Genomic DNA, 20171 nt, shown 5'->3' with positions numbered 1-20171 from the left:
GAGTGCAAATATTTGAATTGTAATTATAGAGAAATGGAAACACATAGTAAATAGAAAGTTTATTTGACTTGCTTTAGAACAAACAGCTGCAAACCAACTTCATAGTCCTATGATATATAAAAATAGTTTTTACATCTTTTTCCTGCTCCTACTAGAGGCAACAAACATCAGTTATTGCACATGAAAAGAAAATAATAAAAAAAAGTTATTTGCCATCCGTTTAAAGGCTTGTCACACCACATCTGCAGAGAGTCAATAAAAAAAAAAAGCAGCAGCTGAACTTTATTTGTGCCCCCTTAAGCACCCTTGAAATATTGAAATATTATAATAACTATATTTACGTGACCATAATTCTAAAGTTTAAGTTCAGCCTTCATTTATTTATACAGTAATAATAATAAAGGATTTGGAGATACAATAATTGATGTCACAATTCTGGATAATACTGATGTCAGCACCAAAGCAACTGCAGAGTACAAAGGGTTAAAGTTTTACAAAAATCAAGATTTGATTTATCCCTGTTGAATATGAACATAAAGTTTCATCATCATACATCTCGTGTTGAAGTATTTGTGATGCACTTCTTCCCAAACAGCTGACATCTCTGACCAGTTTTTCTCGTGTTGTTTTTGATCGCAGCATGGAGGAGACGGTGCGAACGCTATTACAGAACCAGGACTCACTGGAGGGGCCCAAAGTGGACCCCCTGGACCTCATGAAAGCATACAAGGTACAAGAAGGACCTCCTCGTCAACACCACCATCACATGTTTCGACTACAGAAGTTTATGCAAAATCATAGAAAAGTGGACATTTTTATTTACTCAGAGGTGGCAGTGTGTTGTTTCTGGATTTTGTACCATTATATCTTATATATTTTATCTGGAGCCCACTGTGATACAGAGAACTTATTCTTCATTTCTTTGTGACTGTGGCTGACTCTTTGATCTGCTCTCTCTGCGTTTCAGGACAAACTGCTGGAGGAGATGTGGAAGCAGCAGGACAGTCTGGAGGGTCCCACAGCCACAGCAGCAGAGATGGCTGCCTCGCCCGAGGCCGGCGGAGGGTCAGAGGAAGATTCAAAGGACAGCAATCCTCTGCTCGAGCGACTCCGAGCCCTGGAGGTAAAGAGGATTGCACGGTCCACCTCTTACACTCCCTCTGACTGCTCAACTATTCCCTACTATTCTCCATGTTCACCATATCTCATCTCTGAAATGTCAAATTCAATCTCGGAGTGATCGATTTACATTATTAAGATTAACATCATTTCATTTTATTAGATTTATTCCACTCAACATGCACAGAGATGTGGAATAAGTGGGCGGCTTAAAAACAGAAAAGTATAGCTTATTCAAGGACCACACATTTATTTGACATACATGTCACAAGATCTCAATAAGCTCTCCAAGAATTTAACCTTAAGAGAAATGTCATGAAGGAGCTGCATCATATGAATAGATAACAAATTTCTGCAGAACACTGGATCAGATATAATTCTAACACGTTAGCACACAAGGTCAAAAGCATTGGCTTGTTTCAAATTTAATCATCTCTAATACAAAAAAACCCCACAATGTCATGTGTCTTTCATTGCACCTGACGCTGCACGGCTTCATTAGAAAATACCAGTGAGGCATGTGGATGACAAACAAGAACAATCAGGGTTTGGTCATGCTCGTCTCCATCTGTGAGTATCAGAGAAAATGAGAGTCCATTAAGCTGAAGAGAGGGCCTGGGGGCAAGAGACAGAGAGAAGAAAGAAACAGCAGAAGACAAAGGAGTTATTCATATCCAGGAGGTGATAATTAAAATGCTGACAGGGTGGTTAACATTTGCAGTCAGTGTTCCAGTGAATGTACAGTCACACCTTTCCTGTTGAAAGGTGAGAGGACTTACCATCTGTTGAAAGGTCTCAGTGCTATTTCTACAGATATATAAAAGCCCAAAGACGAAGTCTACAACCACAAGCAGAATTCACTTCTCTAAAACTTCTTTACATGCTCTGTTAGACTGTGTGCAGTCTCAATTATTTTAATTTTCATTTTATAAAAACATTCAAATTAAACTACTTCTTTGTTTCGCAATAATGGGTAAAATACAAGGCTGTGGCTCAGTTGGTAGAGTCGGTCGTCTCTCAACCGGAAGGTGAGGGTTCGATCCCCAGCTCCTGCAGGAACATGTCCGATGTGATCATGGGGTTTGTGAATGTGTATGAATAGGATTAGTTACTTTACACATAAGCCTCTACCATCATTGTGTGAATGTGGAGGTGTGACCTGTGGTGTAAAAGCACTTTGAGTTGTCAGAAGACTAGAAAAGCGCTATACAAGCTCAAGTCCATTCACCATTTAAATGATTTTAAAATGTAATCGTCTTTTGGGGATGTTTTCTCACTACCACAGTCACCCCCGTCTTGGTGGCTGGAGACACCGATTTTTTGTTTTTCTTCAGTAAAAAAGAAAAAGGATTCATAAAGGTGAATATGTCAGGCGGTTATCAAAGTGATGCTAAATATTGTAAAACAAAATTCATGGTTGCAGCTTGTGCAAACTTTTGTTCAACAACTGCAAACCCTTTCCTGATAACATCCAGATAATTGTTTGCAAATTTATTTTGCAAACTACAAGTGACTGAACATCCCTCAGTGATTTTTCAGAGATGTTTATGTTTCTGTGCAGGCAGTTAGTCTGATACTTAAGAGAGCTGCGTAACCACTCTGCCATTAGTGATGATCTTTGAGAATGAAGTGCCGCCTTAAATCACATCAATTTCCTTGTCTTGGTTGTTGACCCTGACGGAGGATTCGGAGTGTATTTCCTGGTTATATGCCGTTACCTCTTCATGGCGCCTGCTTTTATTTTTTCCACATTTGTAATTAAACTTTGACGCTGAACTGGAGGAACATTACACGGCTCTACTTTCCAGTCATTTTCACACACTCTGGTACATTCAATACGATGAGAAATGAACACATTTGCTCTAAGAACCACCAATCAGGGTTGGAAGATAAATAATTAAAGAATAGACTGAGTTGCTGTGCTTTCCACTGAGGAGAAGTCACTGACTCCTCTGAAGCTAAAAGTAATATTCAGTGGAAGTTAAGCTGATTGATGTGATGCTCTCTGCAGATCAACCGTGTTAACTCTGCACAAACAGGGATGATGGAGCACAGCGGTAAACGCACTGACAAACACTTAGATCTCTTGGAGTGATTTAGTTTTACATTCAGGATAATTTTTCAAGCTGCAGTGCTTTATGCAGATGTAAAAACAGTTCTTACATCGTTGTAATTTTACATTTTAATCCAGAATACATAATTTATTGACAGGGAAAATTGAAATTAAAAACCTTTTTTAATTGCATTCTGATATTTCACATGCTAATCGATCAAGCTCATTTGTTAATTTGATGTAATGTCACTCTTAATAGCAGGAGTTAGCTCACATAGCACGTCCAGTGAAACATTTTAAAAAGTTCAAACTCATAACTTGGACTTCCCTGACCTTTACACACACAGGCTACAAGCCTTCAGGCTGATCCGTGGCCTTTTAAACAGCGTCCAAAGATCCCTTCCTAGAAAAGATCCAGTCAGAACAATCAATAGTCTTGTGTGGTGAATTATTTTTGATCAGTCTCAGGATCCAAATGGTTTCATTCAGCGCTGAAAGTCATTGAACCGGGTTAAAATACTGCAGTGGTTATGTTTGCATGTAGCTTGAGGTACTTTTTTGTCCGCACGATTATAAAAAAGGGTTCTCCCTCAAAGTGTTCTGAAAGGATTTAAAAAATAAAAGATGATGATAATGCAGTTTAAAGACATTTTGGAGATGTTTGAGGTGAATATTTATTTGAAAGGATGTGGAAAGTCAGTCAGAGTAAGTGTGAGAGAAACATCGTTTTTAAGTGCTGTGGATAACTTACTGTATATTTATCGCTGTGAGGATGCTGCGCAGTCATTTGATACATGAGATGCACCAAACAAGGCGATCAGCACATCACACATAATGTACAAAGATGCTTCAAGTATCACTGTTCAACTGCAGAGTCAGCTCTCACAATGCAAAAAGGAAAAGGAACCAAAAGGGGAAAATATTTCTTAGATACTCTTATTACTTTACCAGCAGAAAAGGAAAACACCACTTGGACAGTTTTTGTTATTTTATTTATTTTTTTTACTCGTTACTTATTAGCATGCTAATTGGTAGCATACTGGCTGCTTATTAGTCACCTATAGCTAATAGGGCGCCACAGGAATGAGTTCTAAAACCAGGAAGTAATTTAGCATTTTAGCGCCATGAGGTCGTTTGCCTCATATTCAGTGGGGTTTTTGAATGGGTTGATGGTTAGATGCCTGAAATAAGATCTGGGGTGAACACAAGCACAAGAGCTGTTTGCACGTTAGTGAATACCCCCACTTGTGAATTTTGAAGTTTTTTCTATATGTGTCCTAAAAAAGGCGGTTGCTAACAAGTGGCTAAATGAAACTACAGTGCGGTTGGTTGGGAACATTAAACATCATCATCCCTGTTTGAAGTTAAAATTAGACATGAGGTCTCCTGTTGGTTAGATTTTTGGGTTAAGGCAAAGAATAGGTTAATAAACAATTTATTAGGCTACGGTTTCCTAGCTAGTCAAAACTGATAGTTAGCTTGTCGAGACATCCTGAGGGATAGTGGTGGTGACGTTCAAGCCATGCGATCATGGTGTTAGCTTTCTACTTCTGGGGATGGCATTAACACTTTAAACATCATAAAAGTGGAGTTAATTTGTGAAGATAAACTTTCTGAGCCAAAAGTCAAAAGCATAATAAATGTGTGTTTGTTGCAGAGCTTATTTTCTGCAATGATCCAAAATCTTGATGCTAAAATCCCCATGGAGATGCTAACTTCCTGGTTGGCCTACAAAAATCTTAATATGCTTTGCTTAGTGTGGCCCTTTACAAGTTAGAAGAAAGTAAAAGGTGCCTAAATATTCCTTCCATCATCTTTTCTCAGCTGACGGGTTTTATAGTGCAGGTTTTAGAGGGAACTGGACCCCCTCAGCACCTTTACTCTCCATGACCCCCTGCTCACTCCTGTGATCATCCTCCCTCTCTGTGACTTTCTGTGAACCTGTTGTTCAGAGGAGTTGCCTGCAGCACTTAAGTGAAAACATGCCATCTCAGGTAGCCAAGCCTTTAAGATTTACTGGATTAATCATTTCAGTGGAAACTCACCTCCTGAGTTCCCTGAACGCTTCGTGTTCCCCGCAGTGCAGAACCTCTGTCAGTAATTGAATTTAGCTGGTGTATCTGAAGTGAGCCTGACAGACACAACGGAGGGCTGCAGGCTGGAGTTTGGATGCCTGAAATTTAAAGCATCATTCATTTAGAACCAACTTCACTCCTGCAGCGCTGCAGGGAGAGAAGCCTCCTCATCCATCTCTCTGTCCATCTGTGTGCCTCAGAGAAGACAGCATCATGAAAAGATCACATCTATCGCTCTACACATTTGGTTTTTCACAGACGTTACTGTATTATTTAAATATGAATATGACTTTGAGACATAAAATCTCTGTCATTCATGCAGTTTCCCCGTCCTGTGTTCTGTGTGTTCAGGCGGAGAACTCTGCTCTGTCGATGGAAAACGACAACCAGAGGAAGCAGTACGAGCGCTGTCTGGATGAGGTGAGTGCGCCTGCTCTCGAAGCAATTTCTACAACAAACAGAGACTGTTCATGCAGAATGAGTATTTGTCTCATCTTTAATTGGAAGTGAACAGAATTATTACTCGACTGAAGTTGTATCTTGTGTTGACGATAACAGTTTGCACAAGCAAACACTGACACTCTTCAAACCTCAGATTCACACACTGTAAACATTGCATGTTTTCCCCTGTATCTAAGAGGATTAAGAGAAACCACATTATTACTCAATGGATGTGAAAATAGGAAAAGAAAGCTGCACACTTAGTCCTATCATTTTCAGAGTCAAATGTTATTAAAAATGTCTTCACGATGCTCAAGAATATTGAGAAATGGTCTAACAAGGTTTATTAGGTTTTCTAGCAGACATAATACAAGTAAAGAAATCTTTCTGAAAGTTACATTGATATAAATCACTGTAGGGTAAAATATGGATGCATAGCTTAGCTTAGCTTAGCTTCAGGAGCACTTATGTGTTCTGTATCCTGCACAAAGACACGTCGACATGCAGAAGGGAGGAGAGAGAATGATTCACACAGTTACAGCTTGGATTTGTATTCTTTGCCCGTTAGAAACAAGATGGCAATTATTGCCTCAAAAACTTAAAATTGTTGTCCCAAAATATCAGTGCAGAACATGTTATTGGTGAAGACACAATTTAGATTTAGTGGCAAACTAAGGCTGTTTTTGAAATCACACTCACTATACTGTGATTACACCAGAGCACTTGAGTGAGCATTTTCATACCTTGTATCCCACAATGCAATGGGAAAAGTGGTCACTGTCCAAGCAATATATATACCATCATGCATTGCGGTTCAAGTATTTTTGCAAACAGAAAGTGGCGTCTGACTCTGACTGTTCTCCGACAGAGGAGAGGAGCGGGACCAGCATGAACACATAACACAGAAACACAAAAAGTTCATGTTTGGGGGCATTTTGATGAAAATCTAAAAGCCTTTTTAATGAGGAGTGAAGGATTCTCCACGGAGTAATGTTAGTACTTCCTAATGATGCTGAAATGGACGGCAAGAGTCTAAACAAATAATTGAGTTTCTGTGCAAAAAAAAAAGTAAAGCTGCACGTTTTAGTTGTGCAACGGTGATAATGTTGTTATAAGTGACCGGCATGCGAGCGAGGAGCGTTCACTTCTGAGATCTCCACATGCAGGGAGGAGGGCATGAGTGTGTGATTTCAGACACAACCTAAGAGATTCATTGGCATTTATAAGGTTAAGAGTTTATGGTCAAAGAAATGGGACGGGCTTCGGCTACTGACTCGCAATGCATCCTGGTACATGTAGGCACTGCTTCAATGGCGGGAGAACTATTAGGAGAACTCCGGCTTTTTACACAGCAACTACTAACAGAGGAATACGTTGCTTTAATTGTCTACATTAAACGTCAACATTAAAATAACAATAAAAACTGATAAACATTCACTGAAATATCTACAAATGATTTGACTAAATGAGATGAATGTCGGCTTCTCCATCTTACACACACACACACACACACACACACACACACACACACACACACACTGAGACCATGTCTCATAGGGAGGCCCACAGAGGACAGGAAGAGAAGGGAACATCTCTAATTGAAGTGGACAGACAGCAGAGCTCGGGGCGTTGTGTGATGAGAGCTGGACGGTGGAATGTCAGCGCTCAGGAGGACGGACCTTCAGTGCGTCTACCTGTTCCTCTCTCCTCTGCTCTCCCTGACGACTCTTTGATTGTCTCTCCGTCTCATCCCCTGTCTTTCCTTCATCTCTCTCCAGCCAGCGAGTCTGCTCTACTTAACTTTTTTTAGAAGCCTTCACTAATGGGCTTGTTACTATGGAGATTGCTGCCCATGAGAATTTAACATAATGGTTGAGGACAGAAAAATTTCAGACTCTCAGCTATGGGATTCATTTCTCCTCTCCTGCTTTCAGTCTCATTATGCGCATTAATCTTTTTTTGGTGGAAAGCATTCAGAAGACTTCCTGTCATGGTCTGAATGAGCTGAGGCGAGTCGTTTTTGATTGAAAGATGAAAGAGGCGAAGGGAAATCATTTGGCGGCAGACAAAAGTGGAAACATAGTTATTATTCCAGCGTCGAGGTATAATGTGTGCTTCCACTTTGAAATCAAAATAAGAAGGAAAGGAGGCAGTCCAGGTGATAACGCTGAGATGAAAACTTAACTTTTTCCTCAAATTTCGTACAGAAAAGGAAAATAAGAAACACCTAGGAGAGAAAACAGACTCTACAAAAGGAAACGATTCAAAAAGACACGTGTATGTTTGTATACTTTGGTTTCTCTGTGTTCTGAGGATAAAGTTTGCTCTAATAACTGGAGGCAGCTGCTGTGTGATTCCTCTCAATCTGGCTGTGATGCAACATGCTGTCAATTTGTCCTCACTGCATTAAACATGCTGCAGGATTCTCTCTGATGGTGTTTGCACTCGGTCATTTTTCATTTACAGTCTCCCTGTGTCGGAAAGCAAAGAAATACACACTTAAAATTACTAACTGACTCATACCAACACTTTGTTTTTATCATGTTTTAAATGATTTTCTCTTGTCTCCCCAAGGTGGCGAACCAGGTGGTCCAGGCCCTCCTCACACAGAAGGTTTGTCTCTGTCTCTGAAGCTTGAGTTTAGACACCTTTAATCCAGTCAGCTCTTAGGATGGGTTTTTTTTCGAACCAAAAATTAAAATAAGATCGTAAAAAAAAAAAAAAAGTAACAGTGATAGAAAAGGTGGAAGGAAAATGTATCGCTTCCCCCTCCTCGCTTTTCTTCTATTAGTTGATATATTATTCCAACAAATGCTCACATGCATTTAAAACTAATATACACATGTATCCCCAGTTTGTTTGCCATATTGAAACACAGAACAAATTAACTTTATAGCTTTTTGAACTTAAAAAACATCTCTTAACTATGACGGAGTAATAGGGTCATGTAATAGAAAAACCCCTCAGAGATTAGATTTCAAGATTGAAGTCATAATAACAGGAGTTTAAAGTTGTAAATTTACGAGAATAAAGTCGAAAAAGATGACATTTTGAATATTTTCTGTGTGAAAGGTTGAAAACAAAAAGAGTAGAAGTGGGGAGGCAGTCTATGACGGTGCAGCTCTTTACAACTTATCATCCCTGAGTCATGACCTCCTTCTTTTTACATAAATATATGCTGCTTTAAATATAAAATATAGTCTCCAAACATGGATCAGAGTCAGACTTGTGTCATTGTTTTTGACTCAACTTGGATAATAGACTCCTGATTTGGAATGACTCAACTTCTTCCCAAGCCTATACTTAAAGGTTACACCTTTAAGTATAGGCACCTAGCTGTGGGAGTGTAACCCACCTGGGGGAGGGGTTACTGCCCTTTGTGATGTCATGAAGGGAAAATCTCCAAACGGCCTGTTTGAGCACACATCTTCTGAAAAGTGGAGCAGGCAGAAGACGGAGAGGATTGACTTCTCTCATAACCGGGGGACTTTGTAGACAGACTGGGGACACATGTTATTTTGCACATATTTGCATAATTTGTGACCTTTAAAATGTTCTCCAAAACTTACATCATTATGTACCGTTGCTGTAAATAAAGCATCTTAAACACATCTCTTTCTCATAAATATCCACCATCGTCATTCACAGTTATTTTCCTTTCTGGACGCTTTCTAGGACCTGAAGGAGGAGTGTGTGAAGCTGCGGACACGCGTGTTTGACTTGGAGCAGCAGAACCGCATACTGAGTGTGCTGTTTCAACAACGGGTCAAGATGTCCACGAATCCCGTCTCCCAGGTAAGAACACACGGCAGCACGATACAAGCACACACACTGACACAACTGAGTGAATATTACATGAGCAGAGCTACACCTTTAAAGGTTACTACCTTCAAAAAGAGAGAGAATTCACCCAGAATAACTGGAATTCAAATCTTGAGGAGAACCCATTTTACTGTCCGATTAGAGACTGAAAATGGATTAAATGTCGACTTGTATTCCTCCATTCTTACAATCCTACAGTTCGTTGAGAGTCCGCTTGAGGCTGGCTCATCGGAAGTCACATACACATACAGCATAACTTATCATGTTTACAGCCTGGATCTAAAAACAAATTAGTTAAGTTAAGTTATTGTCATCACTGGCACACACTGTACGGGGGGTGAATTTCTTTTTTAACGGCTCCGTTTTGATTTAAAAAACTCAACGAATTATCCATAGTTAGGCGTGTAGCTGACCTGATTGACAGTTGGGTGCGATGAAACGATTTGTCCGCCTCAGCTCCAGCTCTCAGCCTGTCGTTAGGTTGACTGAAGGTTAGGCTGAGACAGGATTTCCATCATGGCTGCTGCTGATGAGCCCCCAGAACCCCCTGCAGTAACAGATGGGTGACGTCACTCAGGCTTCGTCCATTAATATTTACAGTCTATGGTATATGCTTAATGCTATGCAGGTTGTTAAACAATCCAAATCAGTATGTCAGGCATTCAGCAAGTTAATGTTGTTAAAGCTGTACTGATGTGCACTGAGTAGTGCGTACCTATAAAATCACTGTGTGAGTGAGCGAAGTACTACATTTTTTGAATTTGGTTTATTTATTTTTTCATTGTTTTATAAAACATAGTAAACATTTATTTTAAAGATACAAAATTACTCTCCTCCAGAGTATACTGTTACAAATTACATTTGACCTTGTTCTAGCCCCGTCACATTCCATTACAAGCTGCAATGAGAGGGTAAATGTGAGCGATTTCTGCCAGTCATTGTTCTGATTTATGGCTGATAATATTGTTTCACAATGATAAAGTATGGGTATATTATACATTTCCTGAATCCTTAGAGGCTTGTGAGTATTCCAGTTTCTGCGTTTTGTGTCCCTGATGTTCCTAGATATCACAGGGCTAAATGAGAAAGTATATTTTAGGAGGAAATTGGGGGGAAATGTGTGTTTTTTACAATTTCAAGAGCCACAGTTACCTCAATGTATGTCTGAAAGATTTGGGGTGTCTTCTTCATGAGCTGGTTTCTGTGACTCAGCTGCCACTCAGGAAAGTCTATCATACCAAAATATAATCTACAGACATGGGCATTTCCAAAAATCATCACTAAGTTTTGCCACCTTGAGTGGTACCGACAATTGACAATTGCTCTGGCCCATGGACTAATAGGACTCTGAGGTAAAGCTGCACACTCTGAGCTGCAGAGCATCGGGGATAAGTGGTTTTAAAGTGGTCAATAGATATTGCTCAAAGACTCATATTTTCAAAGCATTTTTGCACCTTTTATCTCATTGATTAGGATTTTCTGGCTTTCTATCTTTTGATTTGTTTTATTATTTCAGACAATAGTTACGTTTTTATTTAATGTGTGATTGTGTGTTTTTTTTTTTATATTTTGCTAATTATATGAGCTGGGTGATGATGCATGTTAGTTTGTCTTTTCCTTTGACTGAAGTACAGTGTCAGAGTACCCATTTTGCATTATTAGCATAGCTATTTATATTATTAGTATCACCATTAATTGAAGTTAGCAGCTAGCTGATGAACATTAAAGTGGATTTAGCGGACAGAGATCCAGATTACCTTTCATGATGTTGTTATGATCTAAACGGTTTTCTTATATGTACACTCCACACAGAGGAGGAACAGTGCAAATATTTTGTTTTTGAGATGATTATGCAGCGCTCTCCTAAGACAAAAACAAATGAAATCCAACTCTAAGATTAGATTAAGGTAGTTGCCCACGTTGAATTTATTCATCTGTTTTTTAGCAGGGATAACCCACTGACACTGAGGTCTTGTTTCCTGCAGCAATACAATAAAAAAAACAGGACAAGAAAACATACTTAACATTACTTAAACACACTGATGCTTGCAAACCCATGCACAGGTTAAAAGGTCACATTTTAAAGCAGGTACAATTACTTTTCTTTAGTAGTTCAGACAGTAGCTATAGATACAGAAGAAGACAGCTTAGACGTCATTCGAAAATTGTTCCACATAACAGGTGCAGCAACAGTAAAAGCTGTCTTTCCCCGTTCAGTCCAGATTCTATCCAGTCCATATGGTTGCCAGATCTGTCACAATAACACATTCTCCCTCCAGCGCGCCAAAAAATGACGGCCTGGTCAGTGGCTCTTTGCACATACACAGCTTTGAGGACAAGTTAGCTAAAAAAGTATGCCACGCCACCTGATGCCAATGAACTAAAATGTTCATGTTTCACCTCTAAGAGAAGTGTTAAACCATAAACTGCAGTAATGCCCCACCTCTCTATTTCCCCCTGCAGCAACAGTGAAATGAACTATAACAGCAGGTTGTAGAGATGAATTCTCCTTTAACCTCTTCCTCCAGCCGTGGTTTGATCCTCAGGTTAGTTTGTGTAACCTTGCTGACAGGCTGTGTTTAAATGCTTTGATCAGAGTGCGACTATAATGAGGCAGCTGTGCACGGCGACGGCTGAAAAGCCCTTTTTAAACCGATGAAAATCCCTTAAGATCTGGAGGATGTTAAACATGAGAAAGGTGATACGTGTCGTTCTTTCTGTGTATTGGTTTGTCTTTTTTAAAGAGAGGATTAAACTCATTCATCTTTATCATAAAGGTCAGCGTGAATCAAGATAAATCAGAAATTCTGAATAATACATTTGGTTTGATTTGAGTATACAGTATATTATCAAACTGAATATCCAAACAGAATAAACAAATCAATAATTCACGTTTTCCGCTGGCCACAACAAAAAGCAATGTGTTGCAATGTCTAGAAACTCTAGTGGTGAAACTCACTGAGTAAAAAATTTGAAGTCAGCTGGCCGGCTCAGTCGTAAATAATTGATGTTGAAACGTACTTCTGATGGACGGATGATTTCTGTTACAGTCTGAGCTGAATACTGAAAGGAAACAGGAACCGGTGGAAGCTGCAAGTGACAGAAATGTTATAAAGAATCTGAACTCTATTGTATCACACAGGAACTCTTGCTAAATCCAGTCTATTTGGACTTACTCTCTTTCTTCTTCATGCCAAAACCTCACAGTTGAATGTAGTACCAGAGGACAGCCAAACTTTCTCTAAATAACTTAAGTTCTGTTAATATGACCCCTCTGTTTCTCTCAGAGTCATAATCATTATGCAGAAAGGCAGACGAGATGTTTCTTTGTTTCTAAAGGTCTCTGTGCTTGTCGGGCTCTCAGCGTGACTCCTCTCCTCTGACAGACTGCAGCTTTCTGTTTTCACGAGACCACTTTGACTTCACAGACAAATTTGGCAATTAACAGAAATGTTGAATAAACTGTATGAACATTGTAGATTCTTTTCTTCCAGCTTCAGAAAACTAGCCATGGAAAAGGGTGGAATTCCCAGACCTGGTCATTAAGTATGCTGCAAAGCCAAGCCGAGCAGGACTCGCTGTCCTTCTTCTTTAACCTTTTCAGTAAAGGTCAAACCAGCAGAGGAGTTCTGTCTTTGTAGGACTGTATGTATCAGAGCAGAGCTGCTTCTGCTGAAAGCAAGTTTTATAAATCCTGACAATCAACTTTAGAGTCTGAATAAACACATTCACATTGTTAATTTACAGTTGATTCAACATTTGCTTCAGTGTGTCGAGTTTAAAGGAAAGTTATCTGTTTGTCTTTAGTGACAGAATGAGCATGCATAAGTGGGCAAGATATTTTATGAGAAGATTCAATTACTGTAGTTTGCTCAGTTCTTTGAGTTTCAGACAGTCTCAGTTCATAATATCACAGAATTGTTCTTCTTAAATATTTATTTTTCTGGCTTTTTATTCCTTTATGGGAGAGAGGATAGAGTCAAAATTAAGTTTTACAGATACTTTCCAACTCATTTTGCTGATGTAATAGTTCTTAACGAAGCATTAACTGGTGTACTTATCAAAGAAGAGATCGTTTGATTCTCCAAACCTTTAACAATAATCACATGACTTTTCTCTGATTAAACACTCAGTGTAGAGGGTTTTTATTTCTTTGCCAGTAAATGGACGTTGTTGACACTACATTAGTTTGTGACTTTGGATGGAGAATTATAAATCTTATTGATTAGTTTGCATGTTTCAACAGGCATAATGGAGCAAGAAAAATCCAGTTAACAACACAACACTGCCGGCAGCATGAGTCAGAAAAGCCTTTTATGTGTTGAAAGCTGCCTTTGATTTCCTAATGCAACATTCTCAGATATCCAGGAGGCTAAATACATATAGTGTAAGATAATTATGTTAACGCCTAAAGCTTGAATATGAACTACAGTTGTTATATTTCTTTCCACTTAAGACACAAACAAAACTTTTGAGAGCAACCCCCCCCCCCCCGCATTAAAATGATTGCTTTCAGTTGTTAGTCATGTCTTCCTGACAAAAGGAACAGATCCGACTTCTTGCTGTGCAGCTGAAGCACAGTTTGTTTGTGGTTTTGTGTACTGCAGGAATTTACTGAGTTCTTGAAGTTCTTAGAGAAGTTAGGGAATGTGTAGATGTGAATCTGATTTGTTCAAATAACAAGACGAACACCTTCTTGTGCTGGATATATCTCTTATATACCTTTAAGAGCTTAATGCTTGATGTTCAACTGCCTTGATTGGCTGAAAGTGTACAAAGGACGTATCAGAAATTGTCTCTTATATCTCTCATAAGTATTTTCTGTCTTGTCTGAACCAAAACAGTTTACCTGTTAGTTATAAAAACAATTGATAGAAGCCAATAAATATTTGAATATTTGAACCATCGTATATATCTATATATGTGCATGTATCTATCATGTCAGGGAGCACAAATGAGCAAGAAAAATAAGTATTTTACATGACTGCAATACAAAAAACCTTTCATGCAAATCACCATGACAACACAAAGTGCTTCCACCATAAATGACATGCCAGCTGCATCAGGAAATTCTGCCAGAAAGCTTTCTCTTCCACCTATAGGAGTCCGCGGTGTGCAGCTTGTGTAACTAGAAGTCAATGTTCTTGTCTTATTTTGTCCAAACCATGATTTTTTTCCCCTAAACTATCTGTCACAAGATGGTTAGTTTTTGTGGCTGAAACCAAAGAAGCAGTGGCACTTTGGCTATGTTAAAGTGAGGTACACACTACAAGATAATTGGGATGATTTTGGGCCCAATTCCTTCTTGCAAAAATACATTTATTGGCATGTAAGTCTATTGCAACTTAGACAGTGTGCACATGTTTTTCTTTGGAATTTTTTATGGAAATAGCAAAGTATTATTTACAACTGAAAGCATGACTATTGGTCTTTTAAAAACAGCCAGAATAGTTGACCCAGAATAGGAGGCCCATGCCACCCTTGGCCACCCCTCTGGACACGCCCCTGATGATGAGCTAGCTAGCTAGATTAACCTGTTTAAGCAACCTGTGAATTCATTTGGCCCTCCTAAACTCCTAAAACCTGTGACAGTCAGCATTTGCAATATGCCGACCGCTGTTGTTGGAATTCACAACGCCTCCTCAGAAACCAATGGGTGAAGTCACTAAGCCTACGTCCATGTTTTATACAGTCTGTAATAGTAATATGGACATATGATCGGTGCAGCTTTATAATTGCTGTATTTAGGTTTTATGAATGACCATGTCTTGCATGTCATGCTGTCTGCCACAGTCTTCTATATACAATCTTGTCAATGGAAGACCTTTTACATTTTTACATTGAGTCTAATGTCCTTTAATGGAAAACTTTTAGCAGCTTTCCAACAAGTTGATGTTGCCTCTAACATCCCTCTGTGTGCATTACATTGATTGTGACAGACATGGTATGACTAAAGGTCATTGTTCCTCACTTTCTGCATGATTCTCTCACTTGTCTCTGTGATGAGTCTGGCCTCTTAGACAATGAGCTGAGTTATAACCTCTATAACAGATTGTGGCCTTTTGTATTTCCACTAAGTCGGAGTGAAGAGGCCAAAATCCATCAGACTCAGCGCTCACACAGCTGCAGAGAGTCCTTGAAAAAAAAATGAAACACAGGTCGTATCATCGTCCTCATCAGTGATCAGTGATCAGTGATGGAGGGTTTCGGATCGGAGATGTTACACTCTGGCTGTGTATCAGTTTGTCAGATAACACAGAGGTGATTATCTACAAATTACTGAAATGGAAAATTTGTTTTTCACCGCGAGTTCTGCTTGTTAGGTTCCTCAATCACTGTGACAGCACACCTGTTCAGAGTCACGTCCACTGACTGGGAGAAGTTGCAGTCAAGTGTCTGGCATTTAGTTGCACGATACACAAAAGACAAAAACAGACAGAAAAGGAACAATTCAGAAGTCTGTGCTTTCACTCAGGGAATGAAAAAAAAAGGACAGGCAAGTGAGCAGAAATACGTTGCATGAATAAGGAAAACAAACTGGAGGACACAATAGTTTCCAAGGATACTATTCAATTTTTTAACCAAAGCATCTCAGACAACTTGGTATGAAAGACAATAGCTACGGGACAATTAGGCCCCGCCCAATCCAGAGGGAAAAAAACACTCATGACTCTCCATTGACCTGGTATTGCATGAAGGTGTTTTCTTTTCACTTCTATCTCCGAGTAAATGATAGAAAAATACCTGAAAGATGTCTAACGGTGGATGCTTTATTAACAGTGTAAAGAACCTGAGATTACGTTAAGGCAATAGATACAGGCAATAAGATGTTAAGATGTGAGGCGTCAGCAGGACACAATTGGAAACGTGGGGTCCTGTCACTCACTTGGCCGGACAAATTAAAAAGAGGTTCAAGCTAAGCAGCACAAGGCCTGGCTAGGTTAGGTTAAATTATGAATATTAAATTATATCAAAGTTTTTGTATTCTGGCCATTCAGTGGGCATTTGCACTTTGTATGTGTTGTCTGAGGTTTATTAAGTATATGTGACTCCCCCTGCAACTAAATGTACCTACAGGTAGAAATAAAGTAACCTGAACCTGAACCTGAAAAATAAAAGGTAAAGGTGCTGAATTCACAAATACACAAAACTCCAGACAACTTCCCAAAATGTAATAAAATCTCTGCATGAGGCCGAGGTGAGGTATGATGTCTGTATGCACACACACAGGAATGAATAACTCTTACTTACCCTCTCTGTCACCACTAAATTATATCTACTTATTCTACACTTACATAAAAATTAAATTGTTATTCCCATGTTTAGTTTTCTTTCTTTCTTAAAGGCGTCAAAGAGAAGATGTACAGTTTGTCCAAAGTCACAATTTAAATTTACAAATTAAAGAACTTGTGCTGCATTGAAATGCTTAAAAAGATACAAGCATCCGGTTTCAACACAGCCTTTTTTGAGAGGCCCATTGGGTGACCATTCAGATTTTAAGGTAGGCCCATGCAGGCCAACCCTGGTCACATCATTGATCTGCCCCTGACTTCATAAAAACTCTTTTCATGACCAGGACATCCACTGTGTGCAAGGTGGCACTGGATGCTTTCAGAGTACAGTTAGTGACTTTGTCCTGCTTTCTTCTTACCCAATCAACGTCAAGTAACAGGGTGTTCTGTTTGCCAAACATACTTTCTTACATTTATCGTGAACATACAGTCTGATAATTCAAAATAATTAGTGGACTTATCTCTATGAAAGAAGGAATAATAAGGTACAAACTCACATTTCCCCTCATATATTTTTTGCTAAAGGTGTGACAAAACAGAGAGTGCACTGAATATGGGCATGTCTTTATTTTTGAGGATTTGACAGCCACAGTCCTTAGCAGCACATTGGACCAACTGTAAGAAATGATCTGTAAGCTGGCTAGCAAATGGTGCACAGACTGTATGTGAACTGTGCAGTTGGTCATTGACTAGATCAAATAAAAACAGTCTGGAGAAATGTCCAGAGTACACAGACATTAGCTGCAGTAAGACAGAAAGATGATGGGTCATTGTTTAGTGATCGGCAGCAGCTCTGTCTCTGTACATTTGTCTCATCTAGTCTCACTTCTGCTCTTGTCCCTCTATGTTTGGACGGCTTGGATTGTAAACAGCCACATTATCTCTCTGTGTTTTTCTTTGCCAAAGAGTCATTTGTCAAAGTGTTATTGAAATGCAGCAGCAGAGAGACACTCCAGAGAGCGCGGCCCTGGAGGTTTTTTAAACAGCAGCAGGTGTCTCTCTCCTCAGATAAACTTCCTGTGAGGGCTGCAGTCACAGATAAAGACTCATTTAGAATATAGCCTCATTTATTTGCCTCTTTGAAGTTTTTTTTTTTAAACAGCCCATATGATGTTTCTCTGTGAACTCATACAGCAGAAGCATATACATTTAGCCTTTTTGAAGTTTCTGATGGATGAAATGGTTTCTCTTTCACCGAGCAGGATGAGTCACAACACAATAAAGACAGACAAACATTTCTAACCGGCCTCTTTCACAAACTGTGGGAGGATAAAACTCCCGGGTCTACTGCTTTCTTTGAGCTCTGAACTGAATGGTTAACTTGACTTTCAATCATTTTATAAATGTCAAGATATACCGCTGTGGCTATAGAACGTTTACGCCTCAAGTTGTGCTTCAGCCCTGTAGCCACAACACTTGATACATCCATTACTTCCTTCTGACTAACTGGTGCAACCTGCTCATTTTCCACCTTTTCACTCTGGCTTCCCTCCTCTCTTTGTATTCTCATATTGAAGTGAACAACAGTGTTTTTAGTCTTAGCTCAGCCCAGCAGGCATAACGCAACACGGGCAGTGCAGGTGAAGGTGGCATTAAAAGGAGAGGGAGGTGTAGATGAGCAGCCAGCATAAATAATCAGAGGCCTGAAGAGAAGAAGAAGGTTTGATGAGTTGGTAGTTGTTATGTGTGATGAGCAGTGAGGATGGCGACTGTTTCAGAGACTAAAGTGGAGAAAACGGCAGCGGTTGGGTGAGTGTAACCTCGCTATGGGCGGCTCAGGGGGACGCATGGACGAATTTTGATGAGATTGTGGAATTTAAAGTGAACTCAAAAGTCCAACGAAGCTGAAGAACATCGTCCTTGTGTCCGAATGGTCTGCTGATCTGGAGCCTGTTTCAGTGGCAGTGAATGTGAAAGTCCTCAAAAGGAATTACAGTTTTAATATCACATACAAGACATAGTTGTACACTTTGTACACACATGTTTTCAAAGGAAAGTTACCAGAAGAGGAGTGAGAACATTTCAAATAGAGCCCTCTAATACTGGCACTGCTGTAATGAATACAAACATTAAAGCTGCTGTGGTTAGCTGGTTATGAAACAGGCTGAAAATTAAGACAGATGCCACTTTTGAGCTGATTATTGGAGAGAGAAAAAAGACACCCTGGTTCTGTTCATGCAAAGTTTTCAAGACCTTGCATTTAATTTGTAGTGAGAAAAAACAAGCAACATCAAAAACAATGTTGTCTCATCACTGAGCTGCAAAATCGAGTAAAAGCTATCTGAGGCCGCTTTCTTGTTCCGTCCGTTTCAGATGTCCCAGCTGTGATACTTTAGGAAGAGTTGTGATGCCCTTCATCATATTTCTGCTTTGAATTCATCAAACAGCTTCTTGTACTGTGAAAAATTGAGCAGATTGAGAAATCTGCAGCTGATAATTGGTTTATCAACAGACACGACCTGCTATTTCAGGATATAACCGACTCTTAAAACAATAAAAGCTTCTTATTTAGGAATTATTTTGAAGGATTAACGTCATCACGAAGAATGCATGTTAGTGGTGCTGAGTGCAACAAAGTTTATTAGAGGAGCAAAAAAACAAAAGAGTAACAAAATCACAAAGCCAAATTTCAGAAATGTCCCCCCCCACCCCCCACGCTGTCTCCAGCTGAGCAAATACATGAGTGAGTGCTCCTCATGTACTGAGCATTCAGTGTGCTTTATCCTTCTACATTCACAGGTTATGATTCCCATGAACGACAGGACAGATTACACAAGATGTACGACATTAAATACAACCGCTGTGAGCATCCTATAGAGTTTTGTGCTGTGAGGAGGCTGGGATAAAAGCATCAGCATGCAGTAACAGTGTACAGTGAGCTCTGTGGGGGATCCTCATGTTCCTGCTTTATTCTGACTGAGAGGGCTGGATGGGTGCAGAGAGAGTATGATTTATTTACACAGGTCTCTCCACCTGCCTCCCCATGAGGATGTTTCTTTGTCTTTAAATCTACACTGAGATGATTACTGGACGAAGATCTGGATGGATGAATGCATGAGGCTTTATAGTCGATCTTAAAGGAGTATTCCCAAAATGTGCCATTATGCTAAAACGATGGGAGACCGGCTTTCTTCATTCATTGTTTTTACTTATACCTAGGAAAATGTATATCCTAAAATCCTAATTTAACCAAATTAAGCCAAAGCAAATTGGACACCAAATTGGTAGGGGACAACAAATAGGTAAAACAGTGCAGGAATTTTACCAAGGAGATGGGGATTTGTTAAATTTAGGGCGTAAAAGATTGTTTTAGTCGAGCATTAGCTGTACTGTTAGGTATTAAAGGACTTGCACAGAGCTCTGGTCTCT

General features: G+C 39.5%; 1 protein-coding gene across 2 annotated transcripts in view; it reads left to right on the top strand.

The window, feature by feature from the left end:
* LOC132987107 (nck-associated protein 5-like) overlaps positions 1-20171 on the top strand; it is an 80888-nt gene that overhangs the window by 34979 nt on the left and 25738 nt on the right. For both annotated transcript variants that reach the window (XM_061053931.1, XM_061053932.1), the window contains exons 3-7: positions 640-730; positions 968-1123; positions 5599-5667; positions 8263-8301; positions 9364-9483. In XM_061053931.1, the coding sequence (XP_060909914.1) occupies positions 640-730; positions 968-1123; positions 5599-5667; positions 8263-8301; positions 9364-9483 (475 nt within the window). The remainder of the gene's footprint in view (positions 1-639; positions 731-967; positions 1124-5598; positions 5668-8262; positions 8302-9363; positions 9484-20171) is intronic.

Source organism: Labrus mixtus, chromosome 13 (assembly GCF_963584025.1).
Source record: "Labrus mixtus chromosome 13, fLabMix1.1, whole genome shotgun sequence".
NCBI classification, from domain to species: Eukaryota; Metazoa; Chordata; class Actinopteri; order Labriformes; family Labridae; genus Labrus; species Labrus mixtus.
This window is presented reverse-complemented; position numbering and strand designations above follow the sequence as displayed.